This window comes from Indicator indicator, chromosome 10, assembly GCF_027791375.1.
Source record: "Indicator indicator isolate 239-I01 chromosome 10, UM_Iind_1.1, whole genome shotgun sequence".
NCBI lineage: Eukaryota > Metazoa > Chordata > Aves > Piciformes > Indicatoridae > Indicator > Indicator indicator.
In genome coordinates, this window is record NC_072019.1 from 3299739 (window position 1) to 3326159 (window position 26421).

At 41.7% G+C, this 26421-nt stretch overlaps 1 protein-coding gene across 1 annotated transcript in view; it reads right to left on the minus strand.

The window, feature by feature from the left end:
* Positions 1-13528, minus strand: part of DENND1B (DENN domain containing 1B) — a 161506-nt gene extending 147978 nt beyond the window's left edge. The window contains exons 1-2 of the mRNA XM_054384311.1: positions 13512-13528; positions 10747-10811 (exon numbers count right to left, since the gene is read on the minus strand). Coding sequence (XP_054240286.1) covers positions 10747-10811; positions 13512-13528 — 82 coding nt within the window. The remainder of the gene's footprint in view (positions 1-10746; positions 10812-13511) is intronic.
* Between the last annotated feature and the right edge of the window lie 12893 nt (positions 13529-26421).

Sequence of the window (26421 nt, forward strand, 5' to 3'; positions counted from 1 at the left end):
AAAAAAGGCATTGTTTTACAGCTGAGACACCTTCAGTTCCATGTCAGGAGAAGCAGACAAGCCTATAGATTGAACTGAAGTAATTTAGGGACGAACTCCATGTAGTAAGCAAACGTAAGCATGTACTTGTATGACACACAGCCAATATCAGAAACTAAGATGGGTTTACTCAGATACACCAATCAAAAATGCCTGATTGAAACTGCAAGTGAATGCTCAGAACCTCACCTAACTTAGTTTCCAGTGTCCAGAAGGCTACACCTGTCCTGGCATACAGTCACTGTCATCATAGCTGCCTGTGACATGGCAGGAAAATTTCATTAATTTCAGATAAAGAAGTAAGACATTCATCTGCTGCTGGGAAATAAAGTCTTTTTCTCATTTGGCAATATTCTTAGTAGGGAGAAGATTCCTAGAATACAACAACCAGCAAAGCTCTTTCCTGGACAAAAAGTTTTTCAGAAATTCCCATGTCGTGTCACAACACCATTAACCATTATCAGGTCTATCATAAATGTATTTAGACAGAATTTTGAGTACACAAACTGAAAATTTAATCTATCTCCAAATGTGCAATGCCTTAAATGATCATGAGTGACAGACATCTAACTTCAGACTATTTGGTTGTTTTCCCTAAGAGCTAAGTTTTACTACATGAACAGAAAACTAGAAAGCACCCTCAAAGCTGTTAAATTCATTTCCTTAAAAAAAGGGCAGGAGCTTAACAAAATCCCAATACAATTCCAACATTCTGAGAGTACCCTGGAAGCCCAAAAGCCATCAGGAACATAGCAGGAGAGAACAAAGGCATCCATAGGGTTGGGTTTGTTTGGTTTGGGTTTTTTTCCAGTTTCCTGAACTGGCAACACATTTATTTTAAAAACAAACAAACCCACAACACAACTGAACTTAATGCTCAGAGATTAAACAACAGTCTATACTACTTTGCACGACATGAGAATCCCACCAGTTCCTCCTCATCTGACCCTGGTGAGAAACATTTCCTGTCAGCTCCAGAAGCAGCCCCACCAGCTGAATGACTGTACCCACACAGCAAACTTCTCAGGTGCTGCCAGAAGCAGGAAGGATGCTTACCTCCCATGCTGCTTTTAGTGCTTTTAGCTATTTGAAGCACAACACAAACAGGGGCAGTTTAGGAGCCAAATGACCTCCAAAGGAAAAGGATGCACAAATGATTAGCAAGACTAAATTACACTGTTTCCCTTCAGTCACTCTACAGACACAGTGGTTTAACTCCATTACTTCAAATGCATTACGAGTAGGTTTACAACTGTCACACAACCCTTTTCTTCTGCCTCTATGCTGCTACTTTTTCTGACTTTGCATTTAAACAGAACATAAACACATTCTCTGTAACACAAAACATACTTTTATGTTTTCATATTGCATCTCTAAAATTATCACCATTCTTCAACAATGCAACTTCATTCCTAGAAACAGTTGCCTTAAAGTGTTAAGCATTCCTTTGCAACTCTTGAGGGAAATGACGCTGCTCCTTATAGCTCTTACCAGCACAGCTTCCCTGTGTCAAGTGCAGCTCTTGAAACACACTAAATTCAACATTTAGCATACAGTGTTTAAATACAACAGATTTTTGCATTTATCCTGTTAACAGGGCAACTGCCTCCTCCAAAAAGCAAGCATTTAACTCCATTTACACAATGAAACCATAACTTCGCAATATTTTGATGTGTTCTAAAAGAAGATCAACTCATGTGAACAGAATGTGAAGTCAGTTGAATAGGAATTTCTTGTTCTCTATTATAAGGTGAGCAGAAGTAGTAATCATTCTTTGTGTCACTCTTTCCCATTTGGAGTTTAAGGGAAAATGCAAAGGCAAACCAGCTATGGCAAAATACCTTGCTTATGACGATTATGCCTGAGCAACCTGATCTAGTGTGAGGTGTCCCTGCCCATGGCAGGGAGGTTAGAACTAGATGATCCTTGAGGTCCCTTCCAACCCTAACAATTCTACGATTCTATAATGATTACAACTTGACATTAAAGTTTGCAAAATACGTCCTAAAGGAAACACAGAAACCCTAATTTATAGGCTGTTTTCAGACGTGAGCTTATAATTTTAGCTAGGTTTTAATCTACATCTTCACCTACATGTGCAAAGAAACCAGAATCTGATTCAAATTCTAGGAAATGGAATCTTAAGAGCCTTGCTCAAGCCTTGTTTCTAATTAAGGACTTAACACTTGGACAGTACCTTCCAAACATGGATTAAGAATTTTGCAAAGGAAGACAGCATGCCTGGAAACTGCTGCCTTGGCTTTCCCAGCTCAGGAAGTGCAGATACCACACCCAAAATCTTGTTCAAGTCTTTTTTTCCTCCTCTCACCACTTCTGCTTTTTCTCTTCTCTTTTCCATATAAAGCTCAGCATTGAGTTTTAACCTTTTCTCTTAAACCAGAATCGCCAAACCTAAGAAACCTTTGTCCACTCAAATTTTTAAGTTCTAAACATACAGCTACAGTTCCAAGACGTATGGATAAATGTCAAATAAAAAAAATACGAGGTTAATGTCATCAGCATTTTAATACTTTATCTGCCAGTCACATAGAATCTTCCACCCTAAGTATATGCCTGTAAAACATCATGGTTCCACCTGGATCTTTATCAACATCAGCCTACCACAAAAAAATAACAGTGACATGTAAGTTGCAAAGCAGAGTTATGTTCAGGTTCCTCTTAGTACATAGAATTATTTTAAGGAGTAAGAAGAGCAACTTATTTTGACTTCAGAAGGCTTCAAGCCCTTCATGAACAGTTACATAATTCTTCCCTTTGTAGCCCTGCTCATGTTTTATTTTCTTTACAAACAGAAGTATCTATCCCAATAGTTATGATTAGTACATCGACATGTATCTGCATCCTCAGATAACATCACCACTGGTAGAAAAAAACAAATTAAAAGGACTACTTCTGTGAACCAGACAGGAAACTCTACACTTCAGCCTCTTCAAGTCAGTACTAGAGAGAGAAGTGCCTGATGGCTCTGCAAAGAGCATTTTACATCTTGAAAGTTTAACCAGCTTTCAAAGCTTTTTAAGCAGATTTTAAATCCTCCAATACATGAAAGGCAAGCCACTAAACTACACATGAAGAGAGCTAACAGCGTATCTCCTTAAAGAATGATAAACCTCTGTGTAAGATGGGACTGTTCAGTGTGTGGGAGGGCAGAAGCATGCTGACATTAGCTCAGAAAAATATGCAAAACTCTTTAACACTTCTGAATGCAAGCAATTTAAAAGCCTGCAAACTATCCCCCAGGCAGCCATCTCAAACGGTTAAGTACTAAAACGAAACTAAAATTACATTTGGAAAAAAAAAGCACAGGAACGTCAGCTTTGATACTGGCTGCCTACATTACATGATGCAGGTTGCTGGTTTCAGCTTTTATTTAGTTGTATTAATGCTAGTTTGCTCATTCTACCGAATTTTACACAAAATTATTTTTGTAACAAGTTAGTATTTTTATTAAACTCAACGATTTTCTCCCTTTCAGTGTCACTGCCCAAACCCCAATTACACTGCTGAAAGTAACATATGGCATTACATGGGAAAAAAAAAAAAAAAAAAAGACACAGTCAGGCAAATGTCTGTGGGGAATAATTCATCTCTACCAGCATTGATACCACAGTGCCTGCCCCCACATTACTACAGCTGGAATCTCTGGAGTGGAGAAGAGCCTGCCACTCCTACCAGGACTGTCCTCCAGCTGCTGGGGAGTAGGATCATCGCTTCCCACCAAGGTCTCTTCCCCTCAGTGAAGAATGCAGGGGAGATAGGAGAAAGGGCTTCCTTGACCTATTTCTCCAGCAGCTCTCACCCTTTTCCCTCCTACACACACATATCTGCATCCACCCCCAAGTTACACATACATCCAAGAATTTCTGTAGGCTGGCTAAAAAAAAATAATTTAAAAAAAAATTAGAAAATGAGGCACTTAAAAGCAGTAACTTTTTCCTTCACGTTTTGGCAATTGCAAAGAGAAGCTGAAAGCTGGAGCAACTACCCTCCATTTCTCAGTCTCTGAAAGGAAAAGGTAAAAAAGCATCAATGCCAATCTTAGATGCTAAATCACAGTTGCCTTTTGTTGTTCGTAATTCTCCAATGCCCACTCATTGCTAGTGACAATCCAAGCACACAGAAGACATTGTACATATCCTGAGAAGCTTCCCAATTAAAGAAACTGAAATATAATGAAAACATTCATTTAACTACAATTGGAGGATTTAAAGTTACACAAAAATATTATAATTTAATCAAGGATTTGCAGGTATGCTTGGTGCTCATATGTAAGAGAGCTCAAGTCAAATTCTGGCTTATATTCCTTGGTTTTGTCAAAAAAGATGACCATGATGTACTTCCTGCTTTCGCCCTCAACATGTTTACATAATCTTCAACAAAAGACTGTGAAATGTTCTGCTCCTAACCAATGATCCTGTAGAGGCACCAGACCAGATTAAACGTCATCTTCCAAGCCTCTTAGGTACCATCACTTGAAAATTTCTCATCAGGAAAAACAAGAAAGCATTACAGAGAAGTAGCACTTATCTAAATAACACCATATGAGCTAATGAGAGGGGGTATAAACCTTGATGAAACTTTAGAGAAGCACGGAAAGAAAGTTGGGGTTTTTCTACACATAAAAACTGCATGAGAGACTACAAGCATATAAGCCATGTTCTGAAATAGCATTATACAAACTGAAAAAGCAGCTTTAATTTTTTATTGGAGTAAAATAAATTCTAATATGGTAACACAGTAATTGAGACTAAAAAAAAATCAAAAATAAATATGAGACTTGTAAGAAAGTGTATCTAATCCACAGCAATACATGGCTGCTCCTCATCATCACCTGAAGAACAGAGACTGCTTGAAATAGTCAGAGAAACCTAACTTCCTGTAGGACAATACTTAGTATGATTCCAGTTAACACCAACAGGGAAAAAGGTTGGAAGCATATAAGGATTCTATCAAAAGTTTTAATTGCTCTTAAAAAAAAATTCACCTTTCTTCATCTATCACACCAACAGAATTATCTTTTTAAATCAGGCTCAAGTGATGCTCTGCAAAAAAAAGTACGTCAGAGGAAAACAGTTATCTGGTGATCAGCACATTACACCCACAGGTTCAGAGCCTGTGGTTAATAAACAGCTCCCTACAGCGAGGGGAAGAAAAAAAAAAAAAAAAAAAAAAAAAAAAAAAAAAAAAAAAAAAAAAGAAGAAGAAAGCAGCCTTAGAAGACTCTTAATTGAAACCCTACTAGATCTAGACAGGTTGCTCATGGGCAGAACTACCAACTGCATTAAACTTTCTTCAGAACTATGACCTTCCTGGAACTATACTACAAACCATAATCAAATTTCATGCACAGAATTTTGCATTTCTAGCCTAATTCCTAGACTTAATAGATCCTCGACTTAATAGTTCTTAATTCCACCAATACACAACTAAATTGGTTTTCATGGCTTTTCTTTGAAAATTTGAAGATCTTTTCCAACCTTAACAATTCTGTGATTATCAAGGATCTAGATAGAAGGCTTCCTAGCATTAAAGGGGAAATAGAGACAAAGCAATCAAATTTCAAGCCTTGTTCAAAAAATATTCTTTGCTTCAGCAGAACATTTTGGAGGGTTTTCAAGTAAAACTTGAGCAGTCAGGACTAAAGCAATCCTAGACCCATGGTATTCAGTGGCTGAATTTCCTGGATCTGCCTGCACACTCCAGAGAGTCTTTTGGTTGCTTTTCTTATGTGATACTAACAAAGGAAGGCATAGAAAACAGCACTTCTAACCACACAAACTGAAATCAATTTGAGTCATCTTCTTGGGAAACCGTTGACAGATATGCTGAAGACTTTAGGTTCACAGAAGTTGCTGCATATTGCCCTTTCTACTGCAAGCTGCTGTGTTTGCACTGCCTTTTGTGTCTGCAATCCACATTTAGTAAAAATCAGTAGAGTATGTACAGTTTATAGAGTGACTTAAATTTATCATTGCATATTTAACCACAATACAGAGTTCAGCCATATATGTGTGCATACAGTATGGGTATATGTTTGTACAGGCATAGAGACATAGACACATGTACACTATAACTAAGGTTACATAGCACTACTATTTCAGAAATGTCCTGTGGAAGAGTTCAGAAACATCAGCTTTCCAGAAATTCAGTTTGCTCTTCATGATGGGAGGACCTGGAAAAAAAAAAAAAAAAAAGGGGGGGGGAAACAGGAAAACAAACAAACAAAAAAAAAGCTGCAAACTGCTTTGATAGACAACTCCTAGGCTCACTCATATCTTACATCTCCAAGTGCACTTTAACTTTCAAGAAACAACAGAGTGCCAGGAGAAGAGTAGGGCTGCTGTAGGTGCATCTGTCTTGCAATCTTGAACCAAAAGGCTCACATAAAACTATGCACGCAGGACAACTGCAACAGTACATTATTCCCAATAACTAGAAAGGATAATTCAGTGCAAAGCACAAGAAAAAAAAAAAAAATCCATCTTTTTACCCCCCAGCTAAAGAGCAACATTCATCCTTAAAAATAACACAACAGTTTTGATAATACTAATTTCTGTTATCGAGTTGTCCTCTGGGTCTGTAAGTGAAAATCTAATACAGAAGGCCAGGTGATTATGGTAAAGTTGGCACACATTTTTGGTACTTCTTTTGTTTGCTTTTTGATGAAAGAGTGACACAGGAAAAAACCACAAAAATCTTCAACTGCCTGGGAGGCAATGTAAACCCTTTTGCTACAAGGTGCTACTGACATGGCAAGCCAAATTCACAGTTAACGAATATTGAGCTCTCAGAATAACTTAGCACTCCTGTCTCAGTTGCTTAGCTAACTCTCAAGAATTAAAGTTAATTCATCTCAAGTTTATCTCATTTGCAAGAAGCAGGTTATGAAATCTGAAATTAAAAGAATGAAATAGAATTAGACAGTTGTCACAATAACTGGTTACTGTGTTTTGACATATAGTGATAATTGATGCTTCCCATCCTGACTGTGATGGAAGTTACAGTGCGGGCTACAATCTGATTTTGTTCTTAAAGGTTTGTATTAACCTACACAAAACTGCCAAAGTGTTGAGTAGAAAACAATGGTGGAAATAATTAGCAGAATAACTTAAGAACAAATTTCATATTACATATAAGCCTTGTTGCATTTGGTTATCTGCAATCCTTTGTAGCTGGAGGAGCCCCAGGACATTGTCAGATTTGCAAAATGAACATTCCCCAAGAGCTGTGCTATAATTAAGAATTTATCCAACAATAATTCTCCAAAAGCAGAATAATTTTTCATGATGTCACACTCAAAACACCAACTCACCAACAACTACACATGCAATAGAGCTACCTCAATTTCTACTTGTTAGAACAGTTAAATGCTGCCACAGAGAAATTAAAATGCAGGAGAACGCACACTACAGCAAAGCTTGAAAAGGAAAAACTTAAAAATACGTGGGTCATATTAAGGTCTTCCTCTCTCCTAAGTCAGCTTCTCCTGCTGTTCACTCATGCAAGAAGACCATAATTTTGAGGCTGTGATATTTCCACGGCAACACTGGTGACAGTGATGTCACAAATTGAGCCCTGACACAGCTTCAGGATCGAGTACAAGGAGCAGATGGGATGCGAGGGAGAAAGCCCCTATTTAAACACAAATCTCTTTCATAAGAGAGAAAGAGGCAGGAGCAAAGAAACAGGTGAATGGATCATGTTTTCAAGTATGATATATTCAAAAGATTATCCTAGCATGAAAATCTATTTAAAGGCAAGACCTACAATACAGGGTAACTGTCAAATTTATTAGACCTTATAATAAACCAACCTTGAAACCTCCCTGTTTAGCATGACAAGCCTTGTGCTCCGTTTCTAAAGTGGTAGTGAAGACAAAACACTTCCATTCCTTATGAATCTCCTTTAAATAACTTTAACATTCAGGTATATTAATTTGAAACATCATTGTGCTCATAATACCACATGTAAATATGATGTCAAGTGAGTTTGTTATCTAAATTAGATATAATATGAAAGAAATTAAAACAAATCCCAGACAGGACACTGAGTACAGCAGATTGGTAACTGGAATATTCAGCCAGCACAATATGATTGGTGAAAGGGGACTCTTCTTTTGTGTTGACCTGCAGACTCACAAGAAAAAACACAACCTCCAGGTCAGCTAAAACACCCCTCAGCTCTTCACCAGTCACATGCCACCACCTCCAGCACTACTCCTATCGCATCTCCTTCCTGCCTGTGCCCAACCCAACAACAGCAACTGAGCCCACACCAGGCGAAGGGACAATAGCAAAAAGTGGGTGCACCCATAATCCTGACATACAGTCCTCACACTAGCTCAGGTCACAGTTCAAGAAGATTTCTTAAAGACCCGACTCTCCACAGAGGAGAGCTGATGAGCAGCATGAACACCCATCAAAAGAGGCAAGGGAAGTGACAATGACCAGAATTCAGGCATAAGCAGTCATTCAGACAGCTGCAGGTAACAAAAGTGGTTTCTCATGGCAGTGGAGGCAGAAAGATGCAAAACAAATCAGAAGTCAAAAGGGAGATAAAAGGAATTAAAAGGGTATAGATGCATGTTCTGATCACAGAAGGAAAAAAAAAAAATCTACATTTTTCAAGATTTCAAGATGAAGACTTGAAAGGATTATCAACAGTCTAAAAGGATTATCTGGTCTAAAATCTGCAGGTTGATGCCGGGCCTCAGCCAAGACGTGAACAGGCCCCCAGGAAGGGATGTCAGGTGGAGGCAGATACTAAATGCACAAAGCAAGGAGGAATAGATCAGAAGTCAAGTAGCTGAGCAAAGTTCACATCCATGATGTCTATGAATTTACTATGGCAAAGAACAGAAGGTAAAATGTGCCATAATACAAACCACAACAACCACCAAAGATTTGATTCTCTGAACCACAACAGCACCAACAGCAAACTCACAAAACAGGCAATAAACTGAAGGATGCTGGCTGGTGGCAAAGAGAAAATACCCAAGGACTGCACCAGGACCAAACTATCATTCCATACCTAAATGAACAATCTTATGAAAAAGGGGGAGGGGGGAAAGACAAAAAACAACAGGACAACAGGTACAGAAAAGCCTGTTAAAGCCTATTGAGATTGTCAGGAAAAGATCTAAAGAATTATAATCAGTTAGATTCAGCAAAAATAGTATTTATAAGCATATCAGACATGTGTCCATGACACCATTAATAGAAATGTTGTCTGATTTTTTTTTAAAAAAAGGGAATAGTTTGAGACTATGAATTTCTACAGGCTTCTAACTTGTTAGAGCCAGCATTCAGAGTAGTAAAGATCCATTAGCACAGTAGGGTAAGAATTACACGCTATTTTAAGATGCAGTTTACTGTTTTTTACAAGTGTGATTACAACACAGCTATCATAGACTAACGTCACTACAACACAAATCCAACAAGACTTCTCTCCTTATGTTTTTATAAGGCAAACCTCAGAGGACCACAGGAATCCAGTTCCCCTAATGGACTTTCTAGAAGTTACTTTAATTTCAGCACTGCAGATCCCATCTTCTTTTTACCTGAGTTAAAAGGCCTCTCATAACTCTTGCATCTCTGTTACAATGTGTTTATAGAGACATGAAACTGATAGCTAATATAAACTCAAGTTAGCCTTCACTGTTTGTATCATGTATCAAACCAAATCAGCTGCCAAACATGAGCTAGAAAAAGTCTCTTTCTGTTGCTCAGAATATAAACTATTTTTGTCATTATCACACTGATAGAAGTCAATTGTTCTGCTAAAATGAAATCTTACACAAAATCACCATTTTGAGACTTAAGAACTGGTTTGCACATCCAGGTTTTGCAGGTATTACACACACACACAAAAAAAGATACTTTTACAATAATCAATAAAATGAAAATATAACAATAAGAAAATAACAACTATGGATCATAGAATCGTAGAATTGTTAGGGTTGGAAGGGACCTCAAGGATCATGTAGTTCCAACCCCCCTGCCATGGGCAGGGACACCTCACACTACAGCAGGTTACTCAGAGCCACATCCAGCCTGACCTTAAAAACCTCCAGGGATGAAGCTTCCACCACCTCCCTGGGCAACCTGTTCCAGTGTCTCACCACCCTCACGATGAAGAATTTCTTCCTAATATCCAACCTGAATCTACCCTTCTAGTTTTGCTCCATTCCCCCTAGTTGCATCACTACCCAACATCCTAAAAAGTCCCTCCCCAGCTTTCTTGTAGGCCCCCTTCAGATACTGGAAAGCCACAACAAGGTCTCCTTGGAGCCTTCTGTTCAGACTGAACAACCCCAACAACATCACTCTGTCTCCATAGGAGAGGAGCTCCAGCCCCCTGATCATCCTTGTGGCCCTTCTTTGGACACATTCCAGCACCTCCAGATCTTTCTTGTAATAGGGGCTCCAGAACTGGATGCAGTACTCCAGGTGGGGCCTCACCAAAGCGGAGTAGAGAGGGAGAATCTTCCTCCCTTTACCTGCTGCCTATTAATCTATTAATTAACATTAATAGATTTTAAAAGGCAATAAAATATCCATAGTCACTTCCTAATAAACTCCCACTCCAACTGCAATTCAAAACATAAGATGATACTGTATCACAATGCAGATTATTTATTTCCACCCCTCATGTCTACAAATAAGTATCAAGAGCATGGTGTATTACCTTCACTTTCAGATGCTTGGCATTTTACTTTCAGTACCAAATCAAAGGTACGTTCTGGATTTTCCCTAGAAGAAGTAAACACAATTGATTAATCATGTGTGCTTCACAGAGTGTTTCTGCCATGTTATAGCTTTCTCTTCCTAGTTGTACAGCATAAAACAAAGAAATTTTTTAAAGGATTAAAATACAGTTAGAAACCGGGTTAGTTCTAAGGATGAACCAAAAGGTCACATTTTCCTGTAAAGCCTTTAAAAAAAAAAAAAAAGAGTAAAACAAGAAGCAAAACTGTGTGCTATATTGCACCCATAGTGTCGCTGCCTCAAAAAGCTTTTACTTCAGTTCAGCATTCCATACCTGACACCTGGCAAAAAAAGTGATACTAAAATCCTTGTTACTCAAACTGAAAGATGGATTGATGGAGTCGTAGGCAGCCTTTTCTAAAGCTAGGTTTTATTCCTATTTCCTAGAAACAGCCCATCATTGGACACTGATTTTAATTCTACAAACTCAGGCACTGCCCTTCCAAAGTACACAATTATCACCACATGGCTGAGAATCACTTCCCATCCTCCTTCACAAGGGACTGACCTTTGGCTCTGAGCCTCAGGCACGATTCAGCGAGCAAGCATCAATGCAACAACTAGGAATGAACGTAACCCCAAACCAGCCTCCATATCTGCAGCAGCCATCATGGGCAGCTCCCAGGGATGGCCAACGCCTCTTCCACCTCCTCAGTAAATACACACCTGGTAATAACAAACTGCATATGCCAACAGCAATTAGCACTCAACCTAATCCCAAACCATTATTATGCCACCCACTTCTCTCTGCCTACCAAGGACACTGCTATTTATATGAAAAGCAAGTGGTATAACCACACCCATATCAATTATCTATTTAACCACATAAAAGGCTCACACGTGAACTCCTTTCTCTGGTAACACCCCCCCTGAAGGCAGCTGGAGTTTTAGGCAAATGAAGAAGGAAAAAAAAAAAAATCCAAGATTTGGTTCCAAGTTTCTAGAATGCTTTAAGTGAAGCATACAGCAAATCAACATGCTGTTGTTTCTTTAAAGTTTTTGAATGAAATCCAAAGGCTGAGCTGGGGAAAATTTCAGCTCTCACAAATGAATTCAGAACATGCTTTCACTGACCACAGCATCACCATCAACTGAGATATGCAACTATAATCTAATTCAGGTTACTGAGACGTAACCTGCCTATATCACAACCTTTCTTTGCATTGTATTTTAAAGTATTTAGCTGGGAAAATCCTGTTATCTACTGATGATGTGTGTAGGAGATCAAATTCTGCTCTGAGTTACAACAGCCTAAATCCAGGATATTGGAGATTTATTCTGGTATTAAAGTCTGTCCATTGTTCTTCTGGCAGGCAGGAGGGCAGGTTCAGAATGAAACTGATCAGGATTGGCTTTGTTGAGTCACCTAGAAAAGTGAACCACAGAAGTCCTTCCTTTAAAAGAAGTCACATCTCCCCATCATATTACTGTAGCTCAGGCACTGGGTTTATACTCTCAGGTTATTTTTTCCTAAACCCCAGAGCAGACAATGCTGGGTTTTTAAAGTGAATTGGTTAAAGTCTTATAAACATTGAATGAAAGCTTCCACCTCAACTCCTGGCTGAATTACCCTCATGAAGAAAGCTCTTTGAAGTCACACTGCCTTCCGTCTTTCACTATACCACTCTAAATCTGCTTTTGCAGAAAAACACTTCTAAGTTTACTCGTCACATCCCACCACACTTAGAAGTGTCAAAAATGTGTCAAACTAATCTGAGAATTGTCAGACTGTCTCTCATTTCCTTTACAACTATCTCGTAGCAGCCTGCTTATTCATCACATATTTACACAAAGATTTTTGTCAATTCCTGAAGCCTGTGGTTAGCATCTTGTTTGCCTCCAGTGTCAGCAAGACCAGGTGGCCACTCCTGATGGGTAAGGCTTCACAGAAGTGTTTCTAAGTGCCTAAAAATCTCTTTTGCACCTGCCATCCCATAACAGCAAAAAGGTTTGCAATTACTGCAGAGATTAATGTCACCAACTTCAGCCCACCAGCTGCTGCTGCAAGCAGGGTCGCCGCAGGCAGCGGTACTGCCCAGGCCTGAGGGAGCGCTGGCGACCAAAGCAGGGAGCTGGGCCTGAGGGCTGCGGCCACGCTCTGGCCACGCCGGGTAAGCGCCTCAGGAACAAGCTGCCACCATTTCACAGTCCCCTTACACCGGCCGCAGGCCAACAGCGTGCAGCAACCGCTCCGCCCGCCCCCGCGACTACTCCCCGGCACAAACGCCTCTGACCCGGCGAGGCCGGCAGTCGCAGGAGCTGCGGGAGGACGATGTCAGGGCAGGCGTGCTAGGGCCGCCAGCAGAAACGGAGAAGACAAGAAGCGGGTGAGCGGCCGCCAGCACTGCAGCCGCAACCTGCCCCTGCCCCTGCTCCAGGCCGGGCTGGGGGCGCCGCCCTGCCGCTGTGTGCGCCCCGCTCCCTCCACGCCGCGGGTCCCGCCTCGCCTCGGCTCCGCTGCCGCCCGCCCCGCTGTCACTCAGCGGCCACGGTGCGCCCGGCCCCTCGCATGCTCCCGCCGGGTGGGCTCCCCCTCCCCTCCCCTCCCTCTTTGCCGCCCGGCAGGCCAGGGCGGCTGCGAGGCCTACTTGCTGCCCGCTCGCTGCGGAGCTCGGCTCGGCCCGCCATGCCTGACAGCCCCACCGCGGCCCCCCGCCGACTAACCCTCCCCCTTCCCCCACTCACTTGAACCTGCTGTCCATGGTCACATTGCGGGCACTCGGCAGCTGCTCCAACGCCCCTCAGGGAGAAGCGCCCCGCCCGGCAGGGGCGAGGGGGCAGCGCCGGCCCCTCTCCCTTCGGCGGCAGGGGCGGCTCAGTGCTGTGAAGGCGGTGGCGGGCGGCGGCCCATGGCTGCTCCGCTCCCCCGGCTCGGGCCGCGACTGCAGCGGAGCGGCAGCACCGCCTCCTCCCTCCGTCTCTCAGTTCCTGTTGCAGTGGCTCCGGCACCTTCTGGGAACCAGGAAGCTCCGCAGCGGCCTGGGGAGCCGTCGGGGCCGGTGTCACCTGAGCCCGGCGGGGGAGGGCCCGGGGACGAGCGGGAGGCGGTGGGGACTGCGGGGCCTGCCCCTGCCAGGGGCGGCGTACGGCCCGTGTCCTCCGCGGCAGGTGCGCCAGGAGAGGCCCGGGATGGCTGTAGCAGCTTCCCGGCAGCCGGTCTGGAACTGAGACCGCTCCCCGAGAAGGGGTTTTGCGTAGGTGGGGTAGGGCAGCCCATAGGTACGGCAGCACCGGCAGCTGCCGTGTGTTACGGCACGGACACCGTCACCTTTTGCAAAAGAAGCTCCTCAGAAAGTTCAGCAGGTGTGTTACCTTACACATCTTAACCACCCTTTTACATTCTTCATGCGCAGCAGGAAAGCAGAGCTTTTCATACCAAAGGTCATATACGTTCATTTAACCTGCGGTAATCTGTTTAGTTTATATCGAGAGCTAAACAGTCTCCCAAACTGCTGTGGTGGTGCAGTGGAGCAGGGCGCTGGAGTAAATGTGGCGTCCTGTAAACACATAAAAAGCCTTATGTCCTCGAGTTTGGAAAAGAAGGAAAAATAACACCATCCTTGACAAGCTTCCAAGTCTCATTCATCTGAGAGGTACTGAGAAGCTGAATTCCCACCTACACTGAGTTTCCCTCACCGGTGTAGTATCAGTGCCATGAAAAATAGGTGTAGAATAGATTCTGTGGTTCTGGGCCAAAGTAAAAACATTCTTTTCACTCTTCCTCCAGAAACTAATCATTGTATCAACGGTTAAATAGAAGACAAAATTTCAAGCCAACTGTTTATTAAACACATACAGCAGCATTAGTGCATTACCAAACCTGAAAAATCAAGGGTTTGAAAGTCAGGAAGTTACAAACACTGACTTTTCCAAAGCAATATTGTTTTGGCTTCATTACACATCCTACACACCTCACAGGATATAGATTAAATAATAATAAAAGATATAGATGTGCAGCAAAAATGACTGAACATTGCAGCAGGAACCTTAGCTTTGGGATTTCCTTGGTTTTCAAGTACTTAGCTTCCCAGCCTTCATTTTGCAATAATTCTTGGCTGTGTTTTAACAACTAATATTTGCAACTCCCACTGAAGTGAATGAAATTGCTTGAGCCTTTGTATCCTTAACACATAACCGTGAGACTGATAGAGCCAAGAGGTTTTTCAGAAAAAGAAGCTATCAAATACATGGGTTTGCGTATTATGAGAGGCTCTTGAAGCAGGCAGCTTTCACTGATCTGCTGTTAAGTTCAACTTCTCTCCTAGTCAGCTAAAGGGCTAGGAGAGAAGGAGGGTGGTACCTCTCCACAGCAAAGGGAAGGACAAGGCAGGGGGCTTGCTGCAGCCCCCAGAGCTTGTCAGCTGCAGTGCCCAGAGCAGGCTGGATGCATCCCACACAAAGGGATGCTGCAGAACTGAAAGGGCTTCAGCAGCAGCACCTAGTAAAGATGGGTACATTGGAAAGCATGCATGGAGAAGTAAACCGTCACAATCTTGCCTGTACACCTGCCTGTCTACCTCCCTTCTGCCTTCTATCTCTCTGGAAAGCAGACAGAATGTGAAACTCTCCGCTGCAAAAAATGGCCAGTAATTTAGTGAGATTGAATTTGGATTGGATGATTATCCAAGTATTGAGATGTTTTGTTTGGGGAAAAGCTCCATTTGAAGTGTGCCAGTCAGTGAAAAAATGCTGTGTTTCAGGGTTTCAGTGAACCTGTATTTTGGATTATATTAAATCCTTTATAAGCCTACTGGGAATTTGTTTCTCCCTTCTCGTAAGCTGATGATGCTTGCCACTTTTACAGGCAAAAGAGTAGGCTGGTGGCCCATCAGACTGGTCTGCTCTGCAATTCCAACCCGTCTCTTGGACTGGTGTCTGTCTGGGCAGACGCAAACATGAGGTCCCTTGGAATTTATTTTATTGTAATTGGAGGAAAAACAGCTAAGGTTTCTTTTCCAAAGTAAGTACTTGTCTTGTCACTAGAGTAAATTGACTGGATATAGTGACTAAACCTCTCCTGCCTGGAAGAGCAGGAAGAATAGAGAAAGTTCACGTTTAAAATAGAGGGCATATGAGAGAAAACCCTGTTGAGATGAGGCTCACATCTCTCAGAGCTATTATTTCAGTCTCTGTGAAAACTTAAGCAGACATCTGTGCCCAGGTTACACTTAGTTCATGTTTTTAAGACTGTTTTGCAACCACAGCAGCTTTTAATGAAAGACAATGTTTCAGGAAACGTGTTAGCATTCTAAAACCATTTCTTGCCGCCTTGTTTTCAACCCTTCCTCGAGAAAGGGCTGAGCCAGAAGGAGAAACTGAAAGAAAAAAAAAAAAACTAACAGATATGCAGAGAATGGATTAGATTAGTGTATTCTGAAGCCAGGAAAGTCTAGTTTGCTTTTCTTGACTCTGATTTCCCTTTCCAAATGAAAGTCATAAAGCAAATTAAATTTGGGGTTTTCAGACTCAACTGTTCTATTGGGCAATCTAGACACAAAGTGTTTTTCTTTATGGTTTGCATAATGTGAAAATGGCCGAATTCTGCCTAAATTCCCTCTAAAAGGTTAGTGTAGAGACTGCTATAAAGGCATTTGCACAGGATGGGGGATAAACATTTATTTAATAGATACAAGCAATTAAAACCCAGGTGATTTAAAGATTCTTACTCAGTCATAATGGTATTTTGCTGACAGTGATTAGTCATCTTTGTAGCACTGTAATAATGTAAAGAGCCTTCAAACTGATAGAGATATTTATAGACATTTTTCAACTCCTGCATGCTGTCAGTAAAAGAGGATCTACAAGTCTTCATTTTCTCCCAAACTGATTAATACTTTGCTGTAAGAGATTACATGAAAAAAACACACCCAAAAGTCTACTTCATCTGAGTCAGGTAAGAAGAGGGTGAAAGTGCCACCAGACAGCTCAACTCAAGGATCAACATAAAATGTATAGCACACGGTTTAGTTTACAACCAAATTCGATATGGAAACAACAGGAGATGTAGTTGAAAAATGGCAAACAAAATCCAAACCCAAGCCTTCACGTCCTTTCCAATATGGAGCAATCTTGCTATTCTCTGCCAAATCAAAACCATGTGGCTTTGAGGCTATAAAAGTGATGCAGAGCAGGGTTAGGATGTCAAAAAGGGATATGAGAAACAGACAAGAAATGGCCACACATCATGTCACTTGGAAGCAGTGGAGCAAGAGAGAGAAGTTCTGTGAGAATCCAATTAGTTTATTTTAAATTGAAACTATTACGTACACACATTTAGTGATTTTGTTTTGGCAGGGAGAGAGAAGGTGAAAGAGAGAGAAGGGAAAAGCACAAAACCTCTGAAGACAAGAAGTATTGTTTTAAGCATTCAGCATGGCAGAATTCTAATCCTCATAATGCAAGCTGCAAGCATTCATGCATTGTCTGAGGAAAATCACAAGAAGTGCAGAAAAAAGAATTTACCCAACTCAAAGGTGACCTTATAGAACAGGGGGGTTAAGAATCATTCTCTGAATCCTGTCCCAACTAACTCCAGCAAGGCTGTTTTTCTTTGCTGCCCACTTCTGAGGCAGAAGAGAGTTCTCATCATCTCCGTAAGCTGGAGCACACTTTTTGTGAATTAAATAGGATCTTCAGTATTACAGAAGTCCTCCTTGGCCACATACGTTTCATTTAATAGTAAAACATACTACTAATAAAAGTAGTTTTTCTCTTAAACACTGCTGAAACCTGTAAAGGGATTTCCTTCAGAACATTGTTAGCAGAGCTTGCTGAAAAGATGTGCTCCCCTGGGAACTCCAACAGGTTTGTCAAAAATGGCATAATTGAAAAAGCTGCAATTTCCCATTGTATGGCTATAACAAAATATTTCTTGGAATGCATTCTTATGATTCTTGAACCAAGAATTACTCCTTTACTTCCCACTGAGTCTGTACTGGGATTGGTTTTAGTCCTTATTCTTTCAAATAAGTTGCAGCTGGTTTGTGTTATCTTAGCATCTACATCCTCTAACAACATAGTCACCTTGTCCGACCTCACAGACTTGGAAAGCATCTCATAGAAGGAAATATTGATCTAACTGAGAGTTTGTGGCTCATTTTAATGGGACTTGGAGTTATTTTATCAGCTCGTTTGAATCTTACACACACTCATCCCAAACTGTAACTGAGTGGCAATGAAATGTCCCTATGCAAAGTTCTCCAAACCCCCCAAACTCACAAACATCAATTTCTCCATTAAACTTCTTAGCTGTGGTACTGTCATGAGACAATACCTGAAAGAGAAAATACTTCACTTTTAAGTGATAGATACCTACATTAGGTAATTTCACAATCCAGCATCTTTAAATATAGTCACTCATTTAAAATAGGTCTTTTTTGAGAAGCCTATAGAATTCATTTAAATAAATACATGCAGTAAATACATGTCTACAAATATTCTACATATTTACTGATCCCTTGTGTGATCCATCCAAACATCCTTGTTTCGTCTTTCAATATCACTCATTCATCTTAAGATGAATGCTTCGAAACATTGGGGAAGTGTGGCTGGAAAGTTGCCTGGCAGAAAGGGACCTCGGGGTGCTAATTGACAAGCAACTGAATATGATCAAGCAGAATGCCAATGGCATCCTGGCCTGTATTAGAAATGCTGTGTCCAGCAGCAGCAGGGAAGTAATTGTCCTCTTGTACTCAGCTCTGGTGAGGCCACACCTCAAGTATTGTGTCCAGCTTTGGGCACCTCAATACAAGAGGTGCTGGTGCCAGTGCAGAGAAGGGCAAGGAAGCTGGGAAGGGCCTGGAGAATACATCTTATGAGGAGCAACTGAGGAGATGGTTAGCTTGGGAAAGAGGAGGCTGAGGGGAGACCTCATTGCACTCTACAACTACCTGAAAGGATGTTGTAGAGAGGGTGGTGCTGGTCTCTTCTCACAGGTAATTAGTGATAGAAAAAGGGGAAACAGCCTCAAGCTATGACTGGGTAGGTTTAGACTGGACATTAAGAATTTTTTTTTTCCCATCATGAGTGGTCAGACATTGGAATGTGCTGCCCAGGAAGGTGGTGGAGTCCCCAAGCCTGGATGTGTTTAAAGGTGATTTGGATGTGGTGCTTGGGGATATGGTTTAGGCTGAACTTTGTAAAGTAGGGTTATTGGTTAGACTTGGTGATCCTGAAGGTCTTTTGCAACCTGAATGTTTCTGTGATTCTGTGATCTTAAGTATGCTTAAGAACATCATCTGCTTAATAACAGATGATGATTTAAAGAAAACATGCGCCAAGGTGACACCTTGTAAAGGTGTAGACGTGGCTGGGTAGGACTTTAGCGTGAAGATTATGCTGCACTATGTTTGCATTTCAGGGATGCAGCTTTCCAGCAGCTGTCTTTGTCCCTTCAGCCATGCTATATGGAAAAGCTGATCTGGCCAAACACACACATACAGGTAAACCCACTCATTAATTAATCAGTGAACTCCCAGGGAGACATCGCTGCTTGGATAGGAATGAGGATTCCCAGGCTTTCCAATCAGTGTGTCCTACCAGCAAGACTGAGAAATCAGGTCTTAAGCAGGTCAGCTTTAATTGAAAGTTTAATAAAGAAGCTGAAGGAACATTTATGAATATAAGTTCCAATTACAGAGTTTTAAGAGCTAAGGCACTCAAAAGTTTAAATGATTTTGATCTGTCTGTATTAGCTCAGCATTTGCTTTATTGGTAATGTTGGCAAATCCTCACAGTCTGATCTGTAATAACTTTTGTTAATGAGATTTGCACCACAATCTACAGAAGTTATGAAATATGAAAATATTTACAAGCCAGGCAGACATTTGCTTTACCCATGCAGTCCTAATGTCTTAACAGCAGTTTGGATGTAAATTAATTTAGAAATTAAAGATAAATAGTATTTCCCTTCATACTAACCTCAATTTGTGGACAATTTAGTAAATTATTTGTGTGGATTTATAACATATTCAGACACAACAGCTGGCCAAATCTAACAATAGAATAAACCACCTTTTAGCTCTGCTGCCCAAATCCAGCCTTCAGCTGCAAGCACCAAATGCTTTCTGGGGGGTATGTATTACTCAGAAGAGTGTTTGAAAACAAGCAGTGATCTTTGCTCGGTTTCGGTTTAGATGCAATTTAGACACCTTGCAACTGGCCTCCCTGTTAGGAAGTTCAAAGAAGTGAAAGACTGAAGAAAGAAATTGTTCTCTTCTTTGCATCAAAAAAAAAAAAAATCCTTCAAGAAAGGTGTGAGAAACAGTGATGGCAACACTAAGGGAATATACCCAGTTCTTTCCCACAGGTAGTGATTACTGTGGAGATTTTTTCAGCCCAGCAAATAGTTTTCTTAAGAATAATTTTTTTAGTGAAGCAGCAGGGTCAGGTGGTATCTTTCAATATGCATCTATGCAGTGGAAGGAAATCACTCATTCAATCCATTTGCAAGTAAAAGTTTCTTACCAGATTGAACCTTTTCATCCTGAATAAATTCAGTTCTTCTGTTTGGGCAAAGATATACTCTTGAGACTTCTCAAATGTATATTTTGTTAATGCTGCAGGTTGTAGGCTAGCTGATGAATCTGGTGCTGACTAAAGCTACCATGGAGCAAGATTTTTCTTGCCATATTTAAAATGTATTTTTTAAAAAGTTTTATTCAAAGCAGTAAGAAACTGAGTTTTGTTATCAGCCATAGAAATTTCACACTGTTGTAATCTTCTGAATGTGGACTTCTTGTGCTGAGGCCAAACGTACATAAAACTGGGAGCTGAACTTCATTAAAATGAGGATGTTTCTATAAGCTGGCTTGGATAGAATCATAGAATCAGTCAGGGTTGGAAGGGACCACAAGGATCATCTAGTTCCAACCCCCCTGCCATGGGATATTGCCTACTGTGTCTACCAAAAACATTCCAAATAGTAAATCAAACAATACTAAATATTAAAGGAACAGTTTCCAGCTGCTTATTTGCCATGGGTTAAGGCCTTCTCTATACACTGGCATCATTACGAACAAGTAGATACTGAGAGCTGTTTTGTATGGAAATTAGTTACAAAAAACAAATCAGTTTCTCAGCTCTGCAAGCAGTGTTTAATTTACAAATAACCAATAGAGATGAGGTATTTTTATATTTACTTGAATAATAAGATTTAAAGGCACTGCACCATTTCCTGTCCCTGAATATCCTGCATTCAGGATCCACATTCTAATGTTGTAGCTGACATAATGAAGACCCCACAGTGCCAGAGTCTGTGGCTAGAGATTTGTCTTCAGCTTTTGTTCTAAGTGTTTTGCTCATAATTGCATCAGGTAATTCAGTAATGCCAACCTTTCTTCCTAAGAAAGGCAAATTTGCTCTAATTTTTTTTTTCTATAAAGGAAAAATTCTGTCTTTGTGCAAAGTATGAATCCTAATGTAGGTACAGAACAAGATTCTTGAGGAAGGCTTCCTACACTTTGGTTACTGTAATGCTTTGTTCTGCAAATAGATAACAGGTAAATCGCTGAAAAGCTTCTGCAGGTTTCTTCAATCAGAAGTGTTAGAACAATTGACCCAGACATCTTTGTGCTAAATGACTACAGACAGCTCAGACAGATGTGTTTAGATCCCTTTATGCATTTGCCATCGTTGACTCACCCCTGCATCAGATACTGAAGGCACTAAACCGGGAGATTCTAAGCACAACAGATGTGAGCGTTATCTCAAAAAATTAACTAAACTGCCGTAATTATTGGTATGCTTACTGAAGAAATTATTGAGTTTAATGTCTGGCTAGAATTAGACTGGAAGAAGGAAGAGATAGCTCATGAAAAGCAAGGCCAGTAGTCTGTCCTTAAGACAGTACAGCCCAACTACAGCCATGCATTATACAGCTATTACTTTGATTACTGGAACTAGTCCAGCTGCCTACCCTAACCACTGGAGCTGCAGATCCAGTTTTAAAGCAGAAGAATGATAGGGCACCATAATATGTGGCATTTGAGGTGGTATGCTTCAGAGAGTTCAGAAAGACTGCCCTGTGCAGCTACCTCACCATTGTATTTCAGGGCTTCATTCCTCAGTGGTGTGAAAGGGAGCACAGGGTCCATAGCAGTTCTCAAGCATTGCTGTAAGTCTGCCATAGGATCAGGCCATTTTGTTCTCAGAGTCCCAGGCAAAGACAAAAATTGAGTCACCCTGATATTTATTTTGCACAGATTTCTCCATCTGTTGCTTTTCTCAGTAGTTCCATTAGAAAGTCATTTTGCTTCATACTCAGTTATATTATTAACAGATGTTGGAGCAGAACAATGCATACGTGTTCCTGAGAATAAGTGTTGCTAAGTGTAAACCTCTGTGTGCTGTCCTAGGACTTGCCTTCTGACACTGCACCAAAGTACCTTGCTGCCACATGAAATCACATAGGTAGGAAAGAACCTCTAGAGGTCACCTCACCCAGCTTCCTACTTATAGTAGGTTATGGCAGAGCAGGCCACTCAGGGCTTCATGCGGGTTGGTTCCGAGTATCTCCAAGGGTGGAGGATACTACAGCCTCTCTGGGCAACCTGTTCATTACAGTATTTGAGCATCACAGCAAAAAATAAATTACTCCAAATAGAGACAGCACTTCTCATTATCCAGCTCATCTTTACTGCCTCTGCTCCTTCCACCATGCATCTCTGAGAGGAGTCTGGTTCTATCTCCTCTGCATCCCAATAGGGCCTGAAGTGTAGCTGGCCTTTTTGTTGTTGTTGCAAGGGCATGTTACTGACTTACATTCACCTCATTGTCTACCAGGTCCCCCCAGGGTTTTGTTCTGCAGTAGTGCTTTCTGGGCAGTGAATCTCCAGCCTGGATTGTATCAGGGCCTTGAGTGAACTCCCCATTCCAGGATTTTAGTTGGTTCAGGAGTTTAGTTGACTGAGTTCAAGGTCAGCCTTTTTATGCTGATCTGAGCTGTTTCTTGGTAAGAAAGCTAGAGGCAGCCTCAGCAAGGACCTGCCTGCCTCTCTGTCCCTTGGGAGCTGCTTTCAAGCCATTCTTAGCCTCTGCCTAAGCCACGCTGCAGCTGTGCTACAGCTGTGTCAGTGCCCAGCCTTGCACCACCCTGATCCTGGCTCTGATCCTGACCTGCTGACTTGATTTCCTGACTTGACCTTGAACCTGCCTCGTCACAACAGACTTGCTCGGTGATCACTGCTTACTGTTTCCAGACGTGCACAAGAAGCCCCTCTTGTTGGCCATCACAGCCTTTACTAATTTCAAGTCATCTGGGCTTTGGATTTTGCAGTTTCTTCTCTGCACACTCAAGCAGTACTTCTGTATTCCTCCTGAGCAGACATCATTCCCACCTCCTTCAGTGTGCTTCCTTTCTGCATCTGACTGGTCAGGATGCCCTGACCTCACCCTCTTCAACCATGTTGGTATTCTGCTATGCTTGTTTTATTTTCTGCATATTGTGATAGACTACTTTTCACAGAATCACAGAATGTCAGGGGCTGGAAGGGACCTCAAGATATCATCCAGTCCAACCCCCCTGCCAGAGCAGGGTCACCTATACCAGGTCACACAGGAACTCATCCAGGTGGGTCTTGAATATCTCCAGAGAGAGAGACTCCACAACCCCCCTGGGCAGCCTGTTCCAGTGTTCTGTCACCCTCACAGTGAAATAATTCTTCCTTCTGTTTCCATGGAATTTCCTATGCCTCAACTTCCACCCATTGCCCCTTGTCCTGTCATTGGGCATTGCCTAGCAGAGCCTGGCTCCATCATCTTGGCACTCACTATTCATATATTTATAAACATGAATGAGGTCACATCTCAGTCTCCTCTTCTCCAAGCTGAAGGGCCCCAGCTCCCTCAGTCTCTCCTCATAAGGAAGATGTTCCACTCCCTTAACCATTTTCGTGGCTCTGTGCTGGACTTTCTCAAGCAGTTCCCTGAGGTCCTTCTTGAACTGAGGGGCCCACAGCTGGACACAATATTCCAGATGTGACCTTACCAGGGCAGAGTAGAGAGGGAGGAGAACCTCTCTCAACCTACTGACCACAGCCCTTCTCATACAACCCAGAATGGCATTCACCTTCTTGGCCACAAGAGCACATTGCTGCTTTTATGCTTTAAGGAAGTTGTCCTTGAAAATTAAGTTACTCTCCTGAGCCCCTTTTCCCTCCAGGTCTGTCTTCCATGGGAACTTAGCACATCTTAGTCATTGCAGCCAGGGCTACCTTTGACCTTCACCTTTTCACCTAGTTCTTCCTCGTTTGCCAGTAACAGATCCAGCAGAACCTCTCCTCTAATGAGTTCATTGATCATCTGCTTCCAGAAAATGCCTTCAATGCACTCCATAAACCTGGACTGGTTGTGCATGGCCCTGTTACCTTTCAAGCAGGTATCAGGGTGTTTGAAGTTCTGTATGAAAGCCAGGGCCTGTGATAAAGGGCATTCAAATTCAGCAGAACTAAACAACAGTTCAGTTCTGTGCATACAACATTTAGACTCCAAATACCTGCAAACACATTGTGTGATACCAAATAAAACCCCCATGTGCACACTCTAGCATGAGCAGGAAACAGAGCTAAAGCTATGGTGCAACTACAGTTGACAGGACAATGTAGATTGACATGATGAGACTGAGCCTCCAAGACAAAATCTTGAAGCATCAAGGAAGACAGCATCATTCTAAGTCCTGAATTTGGTCTTGAGCCTGAAGAAGCAGGGACCACTACATCCCATTCATTACCACTTTTTGAAGCAGTTAATCTCTGAATGTTTCTAACCAAATACTGCAATGAAATCTGATGGGCAATATTAAAATATAATTGTCTTGAAATCCTCACCTCAAAGGATCCACTCCTTTACTTCACACACAATCACTCAGAATCAACCAGGTTGGAAGAGACCTCCAAGATCATCAAGTCCAACAGATCACCCAACCCTTTCATCCAGGCTTTTCTTAAACACTTCCAGGGATGTCAACCCCACCATCTCCCTGGGCAGCCCATCCCAAAGGCCAATCTCTCTTTCTGTGAAGAACTTTTTTCTAAGATCAAGCCTAAACTTCCCTCTGCGCAGCTTGAGACTGTGTCCTCTTGTTCTGTTGCTGGTTGCCTGGGAGAAGAGACCAACCCCCATCTGACTACAACCACCCTTAGTTGTAGAGAGCAATAAGGTCTCCCCTGAGCCTCTTCTTCTCCAAGCTAAACACCCCCAGATCCTTCAGCCTCTCCTCACAGGGCTGTGCTCCAGACCTCTCCCCAGCTTTGTTGCCCTTCTCTGGACACGTTTGAGCAAGTCAACATCTTTCTTGAATTGAGGGGCCCAGAACTGGACACAGTCTCCTGAAAAACAAAGCAAAACAATCCTTCAAGGATCTTTTACACATTAGCATGTAATTGCACTATATCAAATAGTCCAAGGGCATGTTCTTTCTATTCTAATATCTGCTAAGTGTCTTTGATGCCAGCTGTTATACATGGTATTCTGTTTCCAGGCTTCTATGGCATAGCATTGCTGATGTGCATTTCAAACAGCATCGTGAAAGCTGTTATCATTCAGTTTGCTCATCTCATCTGGTATTGATTATTAATATTCAATTTATACATGTTCATCAGGGCTGGGCCTGTTCCACAGAGTGCAAACCAGTCAGTCTGAAACTTGCCAAAGGAAAACAATTTGGAGAGCTTAATAAATATTCCTGGTACCAGGATTTACACTTAGCAGAAGCATATCTATTACTGACACAATCAATCGCACTCATTTCTTCCACTTTTTCTACTACATTACAAAATATTTTGCACAACATTTTTTTTCCCCTCAAATAATGTATAGTGAGCTTGGCAAGACACAGGGAACAGTTTTACAAAACAATATGTCGTTTTTCTTTTTTTCACAGAACATATGTCAGCCACTAGCAGACTCAGGAGATCTGATCCATATGAGAGTTTCTCCAATGTGTTACAAAATACAGGCAGAATCTTGCAAAAGGAATTTCTTCAGTGTATAGCTGGGGATGGCAATTAGGTCTAATTTATAATTTAACGCAGGTCATTAAAACAAATAAATAAATAATTCCTTTCTTTGTTATCCAGTAGGTTTACCGTGGGTATTTCCAGGCCCTAGTTAAGTGAACAGCACCTGTACTGAACTGTGTGACCCCTTTAACACTCTAACTCAGCCTGGAGGCATGGTATACTGTGATGCTGATGTGATGCCATTTATTTTCAGGCTTGCCATCAACAGAATGCATTAACATTATGTACAGTACAAAGCGTGCTAGCAATCTACTGACATCACAGAAGCTATTTTGATAATGGACATGGTAAGAGGGGCTTGCAGTAGTGTAATTGTAGTGCCCATGAACTTACCCAAATGCCTGTGATTCCCTCTGCTCTTTTCAGGAAACTGCCTCTGTTTAATATTATCAGTGACAAATTCTTATTTCTCGTCATGTGGTCATCAACTTACAACAGCAGTAACCCAGAGAAATAATTTGCTAAAGTAATCATAGAATCATAGAATGGTCTGGGTTGGAAGGGAGTTCCGAAGGTCATCCAGTCCAATCCCTCTGCAGTCAGGAGGGACATCCTCAACTAGATCAGGCTGCCCAGAG